This window comes from Cynoglossus semilaevis, chromosome 15 (genome assembly GCF_000523025.1).
Source record: "Cynoglossus semilaevis isolate Cse_v1.0 chromosome 15, Cse_v1.0, whole genome shotgun sequence".
NCBI classification, from domain to species: Eukaryota; Metazoa; Chordata; class Actinopteri; order Pleuronectiformes; family Cynoglossidae; genus Cynoglossus; species Cynoglossus semilaevis.
The window spans coordinates 19598677-19611060 of NC_024321.1; the positions used below are offsets into that span (position 1 = coordinate 19598677).

Here is a 12384-nt window from a genome sequence, read left to right on the forward strand (position 1 = left end):
GAATTATAGAAACTGAATGAACCTGTGACTGGATGAACCTGTGACTGGATGAACCTGTGACTGGACACAGCTGTGACATCATCAGTCCGTGTCCTGACCAGAGCGACTGAAACACAGACGTTCACCATCAGTCACATCACCCAGACCTGGTTGGGTGCTATTCTCTGCCCTGGCCTTGAGGGGCAGTATAGGTCTACATCTTTCCCTGCTGCACCCCCCCCCCCCCCCCCCCCCCCCCCCTCCTTCTGTCACTCTTCTCCACAGCTTCGTAGATAAAGCACCGTGGGAGCTCCAAACCAGTGGCCGCCGGGGGAGTCGCCACCAGGAGCGGGAAGAACGTAGCTTTACGACTCAGTGAGGAGATGTCAACGCGGGGATGTCTTTTGTTGAAAACCGTGGCGTAGTCCCGGGTGAAGCAGCGTTTACTCCGCTCACGTACTGCGGTGACTCCACTCACAGACGCTCGAGCCACACGTACATGGATGGTGGGGTCGCAGTATGCCAACGTCCTCAACTTCCACACACGCTGGAGGGAGAAGCAGCACCGCAGCAGAGGGGAGGTTCATGCCCGTCCCCTCCACCCCTCCTGCCGGCTCCTCTGTCGGGGTCGTCCCCGCTCTGTGCCTAGCTGTGGTGGCAGCGGTGGTGTTCCAGCTGCTGTGGGGGGGTCTGGCTCTGACCTCCTTCTTCTTGAAGCTCTTCATCTATGTGTCGTTCGCCCTGCTGTGTGTCCTGGCTGGAAGTCTGGTTCTGCTGGTCAGGAAGAGTCCCCTCAAAGTCGTCCACTTCCACAGGGACTCACGGCACTTCCCTGCCCCGGCTGACCTCTTCACCAAGCGTATGGTAGGAACATTTCTATGTATTCATATTTCTAATATCTTTAATTTCCCTAATGAAATAATTATCAGGGAGAATCATTATTATTCCATATATACAGTAATTTACAATTTCCCCCGAGTTTCTCAGTCCTTGTGTCTAATTTGTCACATGATCAGGTGTCACAGCGAGGAGCCCATCTCTTAGTCTCTGATCATCTCAGTCAGCAGACTTTGTTAAGATCTCGGTGACTTCTGTAACCAGAGTACGTCCTGCTCAGTTGGCAGGAGTCTTCATCAAAGTGACTTAGAGTTTGAAGAACAACCAGGCGACAGTGAACACAGCAGGTGGTAGAGGAGGAAGAAGAGGTGCGTGTTAGATGAAGAGGAACGATTCTTCAGACACCAATCACAGGCTGATGATGACGATGATGATCTTATTTATACATTTATACTGCTTGTGGTTCACTGCCCCAGCTACACCTCTGGTTGTCTGTGGGTGAATCCTGTCAGAGTCAGGGTGATAGGACCAGTCGTCCTGACGACACGGTCCCTGATGAATACTTCACCTTAGATCATTAGTTTGAACAGGGCTCGTCAGCTGTACGTGTCCACTTCCTCCACATCTCCTCCGCTGCTCCACCCGTCCTCCAGGTCGTTTCCTCTCTTCTTCTCAGATCCTTGCTGTGCGGTGACATCATGGATGAAGCGGCGTTGTGCTGCTCCCTTCACACACACAGACGTTTGCAGTGATTTATCATCATTGTTATTCAGGGACATGGTTGTGTCCTTGGTCGTGGTTTCCTCCAGTGTCGGTCCACCTGTCTGTTGTCAGCCTACAGACGGTGCACCCTGCTGGTGATTTGAAGTCATTTGATGTTGGTTTATTTTTCAGGCGTCTTTCGTGGTCCCAGTGCAGGAGTCGGGCCAGAACAGGAGGGTGTTGGTCTCACACAATATAGACAAAGCTCTTAAAGAAGGTAATGACCATGTGACGTGTCTATATACAGTTGGATCACAGGCTGATTGGTTGGTTGGATGGATGGATGGATGGATGGATGATTGCTTGGATGAATGGATGGATGGTTGGGGGGATGGACGGATGGTATGATGGATCGTTGATTGGTTGGATGGATGGATGGATGGTTGATCTAAAATTGTCTTTTTGCCCATGATCCTGTGTGAATGTTAAAAATCCAGAATGTTTAAGAAACAAAAAATTTAATTTAATATGCGTGTACTGTGTACAAATGCGTGTACTGTGTACAAATACGTGTACTGTGTATTAGCATGGTATTACTTTACCACTGATCCTGAGTGTGTGTACTGTGGTCGGGGGCAACACGCTTGACAGCTGATTGCCCTCACCTGCCTGCAGCTCTGACTCACGCGTGTAGTTGGTCTGTGTTGGTCTGTGTTGGTCTGTAGCTCTATGACACATTCAGCATAAAAATAAACACATTCAATAACAGTCTGTCAGAACAGAAACATCCAAACATGGTGATGTACTGTACAGAGTACCCACGCAGTAATCTGAGTACATCTGTCAGTAGTCGTCCTTACTACGATTCAAACAAAGTCATGAAACATTTTCTGGATCAGGACTTTGATGAGATCTGCCTTGATTCAGAGTAAAAAATAGAGTTTTATATCAGTTTGTTTTTCTGTTGTTGTTCACGATGATTGAAGGTTCTCTGTTGGTCACACGTCTAGATCTTACAGGGTTCATTCATAACATGACACACGTGTTAATGGCTACATGTGGTGCCGTAAAAACTCCACCAACAAATGGTTTCTGCAAGAACTGAAACACGCATTAAAACTGAGAATGAGCCTCAACGCCACCTTAAACCACCTTAAACCACCTTAAACCACCTTAAACCACAGTTAGTGCTAAGAAGATCTGACTTGTCAGAGGGTCGCAGGTTCAAATCCCCAGAGCTTTTGCTTCAAACCTCTCATCATTTTTTAATAGATGTTCTCACCAAGGGGAAAATGGATATAAAATTACAAAGTAGTGATTTATTTCCACTGTGGCAAATACAAAAGTATTAAGTTTGAAATTCTTCCGACCCCCCGACCTCTTAATAACTCCAAGGCCGTCCACTTTGGTGACTGCGGGGTTAAACACGGAGGTCAAACAGCACCGTGTCCAGTAACGCTGATTTGTCTTCAGCTGGTGGTGAAAGGAGAAGTGGTGTAGAACAACACTGCAGCTCTGTGATTTGACTGAGGCAGCAGAATTCTCCTGATTGTGTCATCTGGTCACCATGAAACCTTCATTTCCTCGCTCTTCTGCAGCGTTCAGCGTTCCTAAATCCACTCAGTGTCTGACTGTGGCAGCTCCGCGCCCTCGTACACAGAAGTGTTGAGCGGCACATGACGAGGGAGCGGCCGCGGTGTCACGGGTTCTACAAACACTTGTGGTTTCACTGATGACTAAAAAAAAAAAAAAGACACACGTTAAATGACAGTTTGTTTGACGGTGTCTTTAAGAGCAGTGGAGCGGGACATGTGACCACTGCAGACCACTGCAGACCACTGCAGACCACTGCAGACCACAGTAGACCACAGTCTGGTGTGACGTGTGTAACGTGTGTAACGTGTGTCCCCCGTCTGTGGGCAGTGTTGGACATGGCCTACAGAGACTACATGCTGTCGTGGTACGCTCCTCTGAGCCGTGACGAAGGCCAGCTCTACGCCCTGCTGTCAGAGGACTGGTGGCAGATGACCAGGCAGCTGAGGTCACGGCTGGCCGACATCGACCTGGTCAACGTGGTGTGTTACGACACCATCCGTATACTTCACACACACTTCACTGAGCTCAAGGCTGCGGTAGCCAGGTAAACACACACACACACACACACATTAATGTTACAGCAGTAAAATACTGTTACTCCTTTAGGTTAGGTTGAAAAAACTGAAAGGAAGAAACGTCACCTGTGTGTGTGTGTGTGTGTGTGTGTGTGTGTGTGTCAGACCGGAGGAGTGCGCTCGACCGTTCGCTCTGCACTCGTGTCTGGTCAGTCCTGAGTCAGAGCTGGACTTCCTTCGCTGTGTGGCCAGAATTCTGCTGCTGTGTCTGCTGCCACACAAAGACGCCAAGTCTCAGATACTTCGCTGCTGCCTCACGGAGGTCATCGCCTCCAAAGGTGTGTAGTCTGAATGAAGTACCAGAGTCGGTCTGTGTATTTGTACTGTGTATGTGCTCTGTGTGTGTGTGTGCTCCAGTGTTGAAGCCCATGGTAGAAGTCCTGAGTGACCCAGACTCCATCAACAGGACGCTGCTGTCTCAGCTGGAGCTGAGGGAGCAGCAGGCCGAGCAGCAGAAGAAGGCCTACACCTACGCTGCCTCCTACGAGGACTTCATCAAGCTGATATCAACCTCCGCTGATGTCACTTTCCTCACGCAACTCAGGTCTGACACAGCTGACCCCCCCTCACTGACCCCCCCCCCTGACCTGCACCTCATTCAGACACTGTCGTCTTTCCACACAGTACTATCACGACACATACTTTGTAGTACTCATACTAATACCATACTAGTCCTATCCTGTACTAATACTATAACATGTTTACTGGTACTGGTCTGACCCACTGACCCCCCCCCAGGTATCAGATTGTTGTAGAGATCATCCACGCCACCACCATCAGCAGTCTGCCTCAGCTGAAGAAGCAGAAAGGTACGAACACTGGACCACACTGTGGGGTCACACTGTGGGGTCACACTGTGGGGTCACACTGTGGGGTCACTGTTTGACCCCAGCACTGCTCACATTTTTATCATATTTTTATCCAAGTTGGAGAAAGATGAATCTGTTGAACCAATCAACGGCTGTCGTTCTCTCAGGGAGGGGGGGGTGTCATCAGTCAGGTGACATTTTAGCTGCGTCAGTCGCTCCAAGTCATGATCCAAAATTAGGTTAGAGGTCAAGACCTTTACCCATTGTAATTAGACCTGGATTCTGCTCTGTGTTCATGTGACCTCACTAATGTGCACAGTTGTCACTTCTAATTTGTGGATGTTCAACAGGACACACACACACACACACACGCCACGTTCACGTTCTTGTGCAGAAGTGTTGTCTCTGTTAGTGAACAGAACACTGTTGTTGACTGTTGTTGACTGACGCTGTAGCTGTCGTCAGAGCTACAGTGTTACAGTGTCCACCTGAATATAAACAACACCGTCACGTCACCCGACCATGGATCGTGAATGGGTTAAAAATCCATATAAATGTTCGACAACTGGTTGAAATAAAAAAAAAAATTCTGTAAAGAAAGGAACTCTTTCCACTTCCTGTTGTTTCTCTTCTTCTTCTTCTTCTTCTGTTGTTGTTGTTGTTTCAACCAGACCAGACCAGTTTGACCAGTTCAACCAGTGGTGATGAGGTTGTTGAATGACTGTAGAACCATGTCAGTCTGACGTGAACACACACGTTCCTTCACAGAGCGAAAAGGTAAAGAGTCTGCGGCCATGAAGGCCGACCTGCTGCGGGCCAGAGACATGAAGCGCTACATCAACCAGCTGACTGTGGCCAAGAAGCAGTGTGAGAAGAGGATTCGTCTGCTGGGTGGACCCAACTATGAGAACGGTGAGGAGGGAGGGGCCGAGGAAGGAGATGAACCACAGAGTCAGAAGGTCAGAGGTCATTTTCTGTGTACTTCATTTAAAGACCTAAAGTTTTCATCAAACTAATGTTGTTATTTGTTCATTTTCTCCCTGTGCTGCAGATCCTCCAGTTTGATGACATCCTGTGTAACCATGGTTACAGGGAACACTTCTGTGTCTACATGGAGAGAGTGGATAAAAGAGCTCTGATCAGTTTCTGGGAACTGGTGGAAACACTGAAGACCGCAAATAAGGTGAGACGTGATCAGAGGGAGCGTCCACTGACCCAACTGTTGGTCAGTTCACACACTCCACTCCACACCAACAGCCGTCGTACCCACACACGTCTTTGTCTGCTTTGTGTTCACCCTAGAATGAAGTGCCACAGATCGTTGGGGAAATTTATCAGAAGTTCTTTGTGGAGAGCAGAGAGATTCCAGTGGAGAAGGTTCTGCTGAAGGAGATAGAACAGAGTCTGGTGGGAAACAGAGGAACACAGGTGTTTATTCAACTCCAGGAGCAGGTGAGGACACTGTCTGTCTGACTGTGTGACTGTCTGTCTGACTGACTGTCTGACTGACTGACTGACTGACTGACTGACTGACTGTCTGGCTGACTGACTGACTGTCTGACTGCCTGACTGACTGTCTGTCTGACTGACTGACTGATTGACTGACTGTCTGACTGACTGACTGTCTGATTGACTGACTGTCTGTCTGTCTGACTGACTGACTGACTGACTGACTGACTGACTGACTGACTGACTGTCTGATTGACTGACTGTCTGTCTGACTGTCTGACTGTCTGACTGTCTGACTGTCTGTCTGACTGTCTGACTGACTGACTGACTGTCTGTATGACTGTCTGTCTGACTGTCTGTCTGACTGTCTGACTGTCTGACTGACTGACTGACTGTCTGGCTGACTGACTGACTGTCTGACTGCCTGACTGACTGTCTGTCTGACTGACTGACTGATTGACTGACTGTCTGACTGACTGACTGGCTGTCTTCATTCAGCTGTTCACAGTTTGTCTCCGTCTTGTCCTCTTGTCCTCCAGGTTGCTGAGACCATGAGAGAGCGGTATTATCCGTCCTTTCTGGTTTCTGACATCTATGATAGGTTGATCAGAAGAGAAGAGCGGAACAGCCAATCACAGTCGAGCAGCGAGGAAAAGGATGAAGTGGTGAGACACACACACACACACACACACACTCCTGTCTGCAGTGGCAGCTGGTTCCTCCTGTGAGTACATGTTGTTTTTGTCTCCCTCTGTCTGCAGTGCCAGGCCATTGACACGGGTGAGGAGGTGTGTGATGAAGGCAGTAAAGGGATAAACGAACAGGCCAGTTACGCTGCTACGAAACTTCGACAACTCTACGATAAACTGGAGTACAAGCGACAGGCGCTGGGATCCATCCAGAACGCACCGAAGCCAAACAAGAAGGTAGAAGAAGAAGTGACGGTCACGGATGACCGTGATGGTGATTAATCTAGAGTCGAAGTCACACGTGGCTGCTGCGTGTTTGTGTTCAGATCGTGAGTAAACTGAAGGATGAGATTGGAGCCATGGAGAAGGAACACAATGACCTGCAGCAGCACATCACCAGGACGGACTGGTGGTGTGAACATTTGGGGAACTGGAGCGCCACCATCACTGCAGCTGAGGTAACAACAAGCAAGTCAAGAATTTAGTCGAGTTCCACTGGGAAACAGATCAGCAACACACTTTACTACTGCTACTGCTACTGGTACTGGTACAGCTACTGGTACTGGTACTGGTACAGCTACTGGTACTGCTACTGGTACAGCTACTGCTACTGGTACTGGTACTGGTACTGGTACTGGTACTGGTACTGCTACTGGTACTGGTACTTCATCCCAGTCAGTGTCCACAGACCAGACGGCGAGGTCAGCAGTTGATCTTTAACCCGTGTGTTAACTGTGTTGTCAGGCTCCAGAGGAGGGCAGTGACACTGTAGCCTCTTACAGTGTGTGTGTCAGTCTGCTGGACGCAGAGGAGACGGCCAACAGTCGCTGGACTGTCCACAGGAGACTCACCGAGTTCCAGATGCTGCACCGGAAACTCACCGAGGTAACAACAGTACTGGGTACTCTCTGGACACATTACTGGGTACTCTCTGGACACAGTACTGGGTACTCTCTGGACACAGTACTGGGTACTCTCTGGACACAGTACTGGGTACTCTCTGGACACATTACTGGGTACTCTCTGGACACAGTACTCACAGAACTCATTTCTTTCCTCAGTGTTTTCCTTCTCTGAAGAAACACCAGCTTCCATCACTGAGTAAACTCCCCTTCAAGTCCATCGACCAGAAGTTTCTGGACAAGAGTAAGACTCAACTGGACGCTTTTCTTCAGGTAAATGTTTCAGAACTGGGTGTGTACTGCAAATACTTCAGCATGGTAAAGCTAGTACTACTGCAAATACTTCAGCATGAGGAGAACTCCGTGCTGCTGTGGAACCTTCTCTGCCTTTTCTTTTCTTCCGTAACTTTTCATCCAGAGCAGTGGTTCCCAACCACTGAGCTGAGGCCCGTTAGTGTGTCGTGAGAGGTCATCAGGTGGACCGTAGAAAGTTGTCCAATTTCACTGACTTGATCTGAAAACTTTTATTTAAGGCAGCTGTTTTCTTTTTGTTCCACTTTGCAACAGTTAAATACTCCTCCAGTAGGTGGCAGCAGATGTCTAGAAAACAGATTTTATCACATGTACTTTTTAACACATTTCTTTTGTTGGTGCCAGTTGGGATTTTGAGTTTATAAAATATTTGCTGGATCTCTGAAAAGGTTTGGACCAGAGTGTGTTCTGGTTCTGATCTGCTTCACCGTGACTTGGATTCTTTGTCTTCTGCAGCGTTTGTTGACAGATGAACGTCTGTGTCAATCAGAGGCTCTCTACGCCTTCCTCAGCCCCTCCCCCGAGCATCTGAAGGTAAGATCTCACACAGCACCTGGATGTCAGACTGGTGGGGGCTCCCTTAGATATTACAGTATCCCTAACACCTGATTGGCTGATCACAGGTGATGTCCATCCAGAAAAAGTCTTCATTCTCTCTGGCCTCGTTCCTGGAGAGACTTCCTGGAGACTTCTTCTCTCACACTGAGGTAGACCCACAGTTGGTCTGTGTGAGAACCAACAACAAACCGTTGAATCTTAGCCTTTAAATCACCGTCTGTGGTTGTTGTTGTGGTTGTTGTCAACAGGTGGACGAGGATGACGACAGCGACCTGTCCGACTACGGTGAAGAAACAGATGGAAAGAAAGACGCATTAGCAGAGCCCTGTTTTATGCTCATTGGAGAAATCTTTGAACTGAGAGGAAGTGAGTAGAGCCGTGGACACTGAGTCACTGAGTCACCTGAGTCACCGAGTCACTGAGTCACTGCGTCACTGAGTCACCGAGTCACCGAGTCACCGATTCACCGAGTCACTGAGTCACCGAGTCACTGAGTCACTGCGTCACTGAGTCACCGAGTCACCGAGTCACCGAGTCACCGAGTCACCGATTCACCGAGTCACTGAGTCACTGCGTCACTGAGTCACCGAGTCACCGAGTCACCGATTCACCGAGTCACTGAGTCACCGAGTCACCGAGTCACCGAGTCACCGAGTCACCGAGTCACCGATTCACCGAGTCACTGAGTCACTGAGTCACCAGAGTTCACCAGAGAGAACAAGGTGATGTTTGGCACCAGGTCTTACTCTCTCTCTCTCTCTCTGTGTGTGTGTGTGTGTGTTCTCAGTGTTCAAGTGGGTCAGAAAGACACTAATTGCACTCGTCCAGGTGACATTTGGACGAACCATCAACAAGTAAGTCATCTAAACATTTAACTTTGACATAAAAATATACGACAACTACGATCATGGTCTGAAACGACTTACTGTATTTTACTGGTTTCCACGGCAGCTTCTCTGAAGTCAAGACAAATGTAGTGTGTAAAAAACGTTTGGACTGACACAGTCTCTGCTCTATTTTAGACAGATCCGAGACACGGTCAACTGGATCTTCTCGGAGCAGATGTTGGTGTGTTACATCAGTGCGTTCAGGGACACCTTCTGGCCCGATGGGAAGTTGGCACCGCACATCAAGGTCCGAACGGACTCTGAACGTCATGAAACCAAGGAACGAGCCCAGCAGAAACTACTTGACAATATTCCAGGTCTGAACAATCGTTCAGATACTTGACAGAAACTGCAGCCAGTCAGACTGATGTGTTGACCTCCTCTCCTCTCCTCTCCTCTCCTCTCTGTCTGTCAGATGCACTAACAAATTTAGTGGGTCAGCAGAACGCCCGGTATGGAATCATCAAGATCTTCAACGCCCTGCAGGAGACCAGTGCCAACAAACATCTTCTCTATGTAAGATCTCCTTGTGGTCCGGGACAGTTTGGACTGACGGCTGTCTTCATCCTTGTTCTTCATGTCTCTGCAGGTGCTGATGGAAATGATGCTGAAGGAACTGTGTCCTGAACTCAGCAGGGAGCTGGACTTCAGCTAACCACACCCTCAGAGAGCTGCTTCCTGTGACCTGTCTGTAGCAGACCAATCACAAACTGCCAAGCTGGACAGAGAGAACCTTCAGTGGGTTTAAGTTCTTACCATTCTTATGGTTCTGTGAAGTGAAGAGAAGAACTTCCTGAATCCTGCTGTGGTTGTGATACAGACCTGGATGTTAGTGAGAAGAGAAGTGGAGACATGGACACATCAGACGTGGGACCCGAAGGTTTCAGGTTCAAGTCCACCAGCTGCCAAGTTGCCATTGAGGTGCAAGGCACACACTGCCCCCTGCTGGCTTTGGTGATAGGTTCAAAGCAGAGGACACATTTGGTTGTGTTTGACACAGTGACAAATAATTAATATTTCCATCAGAGAAACAATAGTCACATCAGAACAGAACACGGTGCTGTGTCAAACGTTGACCAGGTGTCTACACTTTTTCCCCCCCCCCCCCCAGTTTATTTGTATTTTAAAGACAGTAGCTGTTCAGGGTCATTAAAGGTATTATTATTCATAGCTTTAAGTAAAAAGTCAAGTCAGTTTTTGGCCGTCACTCTGGCGCCCCCCTGTGGTCGAGCAGGTCCAGCAGCCCAGTCCAGAGCAGTCTGTGAGCCAGAGGTTTGTTGGTGTCTGTGCCTTCTCCACAGTAACTTCTACCTAGAACTAGTTACTATAAAGTAACATGTGACCCGTCCTAAGTTTTCTAGACAGTACGTAAAGACATGGTCAGGTCTGTATCCACAACAGTTGGTGACACTAGTTCATGTCAGTGCTCTGGTATTTTCACGGTCTTCTCAGAGGAACTGATTGTGGAAGTGAAGTGACCCATGTTCTGGTCCTGACTTGGTCCAGCAGCCGACCTCAGACCTGGACTAGATGCAGCCAGTGAAGATGGCTGAGGTTCAAATGGTTCCTGTCCTGTGAGGTGAGCGGTCAGTTTCTGTGACCACAGACCTCAGAACATTCCTATTACACAGAATCTGAGCAACAAACAATTGTGTTTTGTGATTCCTGTTAAGGCTTATAATTGTGCAATACTGTAAATGTAATGTAAAAGTAATTGTGAGGGTTTTATTTATGATCATTATGCATAGATTTTATTTTTACTGAAAATTGTTTAGATAGCGTTTATATGAGCAATAAATTGCAAAAGAAAAATGGTCTCGCGTTTTCCTTCAAGTCTGATATTTAAATCATCAGTCAAATTTAATTACTGTGAAATTACATTACTATAATTTTAGCTCAGGTTAGTGATGACTGTACATTTAAGGGTTGTAGAAACTCCTAAAAATTGTGATTAATAATGTTATTGTACATTACTATAATTTTAGCTCAGGTTAATAATCAACCAATAATCCCAGATATCGTTATAACTGTTCTACTCTGTAGAACTCCGTCTTGAAGAACACGGACGTGTAAACGGTTCTTCCTCGACCAGAATGAACCGTTTGTTCTGTTCTTCTCAGGGCGGGCTCAGGCTGACGGAGGGCGGGCAAGAGCCCAAAAAGACACTAGCATGATGCCTTCAAAATAAGAGCACAGATGGTTAACAGAGGTCTAAACTCCGTTGGTTTTAAGCGCTTTCTAAAACAAATGACTTTAGCTTGAATAACAAAAAATACGATTATTATTATTGCGCACATTACACCGCAGAAGTGTTTGGATTCACATAAAGAACATGTGAAGAAAATAGCCTTGTGATCCCCAGAAATTACAAATACAATTGAGACAGATTTTATTTTGACGTTTCAAACCGGAAGTGTTTTATGAAACAACTCCTTAAAGCCACCGCCAACGCTCAGACTTCTGAGGTTTACAGCTAGCAAACATTACCTTCTTCGGTAGCGTCGGAATCAGACGATATTTGGTTTGCACTAGATTCGGTTCTATGTCAGTCACTTCTACAAACCACCGGTACCTGAACTAACGTCACTTTACCGTAATAACAAGTCACGAGTGTTTATGCCGTAATGTTGCAAACGTAGTTTGAGGTAAGTTATCTTTCTTTATCACAGCTATCAGGTTAGCTCGCGTCCTTTCACTTTTTCTCTTTTAAAGGTGTCTGTTACTAAACTTACGTAAAAACGTGTTTTTATTTTGCCTTTGAAAATAAAAAACCCTGAGTATTTGTGGCTCACGGCGCAGATTTGTTGGATTAACGCTGCAGTGAAAGGACGTGACGCGATCAGATTCATCCCTGTTGCCTGACAACGAAAATAAAGACTTTAACTTTTCAGCACATAAACATAATGTATACGAAATAGAATGATACCAACCGTGACCTGTTAGTTTAGTTCAGTCAGAATGTATTCATCTTGTATACATTATTTACATGAAGAGTTCGTGTTATCAACACCAGTGACTACCTGTGACTGCCAGTGACTGCCAGTGTCTACCAGTGTCTACCAGTGACAGCCAGTGACTACCAGCGAACA

At 47.3% G+C, this 12384-nt stretch overlaps 2 protein-coding genes across 4 annotated transcripts in view; both read left to right on the forward strand.

The window, feature by feature from the left end:
- snx25 (sorting nexin 25) overlaps positions 1–11107 on the forward strand; it is a 12759-nt gene extending 1652 nt beyond the window's left edge. For all 3 annotated transcript variants that reach the window (XM_025063193.1, XM_025063195.1, XM_025063194.1), the window contains 21 exons: positions 265–843; positions 1711–1795; positions 3442–3658; positions 3795–3967; positions 4047–4233; positions 4428–4498; positions 5267–5457; positions 5550–5681; positions 5801–5950; positions 6487–6612; positions 6709–6873; positions 6963–7094; positions 7381–7521; positions 7698–7811; positions 8307–8384; positions 8474–8557; positions 8657–8774; positions 9196–9262; positions 9431–9612; positions 9711–9811; positions 9885–11107. In XM_025063193.1, the coding sequence (XP_024918961.1) occupies positions 499–843; positions 1711–1795; positions 3442–3658; positions 3795–3967; positions 4047–4233; positions 4428–4498; positions 5267–5457; positions 5550–5681; positions 5801–5950; positions 6487–6612; positions 6709–6873; positions 6963–7094; positions 7381–7521; positions 7698–7811; positions 8307–8384; positions 8474–8557; positions 8657–8774; positions 9196–9262; positions 9431–9612; positions 9711–9811; positions 9885–9950 (2925 nt within the window). In that variant the 5' untranslated portion in view covers positions 265–498 and the 3' untranslated portion in view covers positions 9951–11107. The remainder of the gene's footprint in view (positions 1–264; positions 844–1710; positions 1796–3441; positions 3659–3794; positions 3968–4046; positions 4234–4427; positions 4499–5266; positions 5458–5549; positions 5682–5800; positions 5951–6486; positions 6613–6708; positions 6874–6962; positions 7095–7380; positions 7522–7697; positions 7812–8306; positions 8385–8473; positions 8558–8656; positions 8775–9195; positions 9263–9430; positions 9613–9710; positions 9812–9884) is intronic.
- Positions 11108–11729: 622 nt separating this feature from the next.
- LOC103391484 (centrosome and spindle pole associated protein 1-like) overlaps positions 11730–12384 on the forward strand; it is an 11286-nt gene continuing 10631 nt past the window's right edge. The window contains exon 1 of the mRNA XM_025063376.1: positions 11730–11940. The gene's annotated coding sequence lies outside the window, so the exon portion shown is untranslated. The remainder of the gene's footprint in view (positions 11941–12384) is intronic.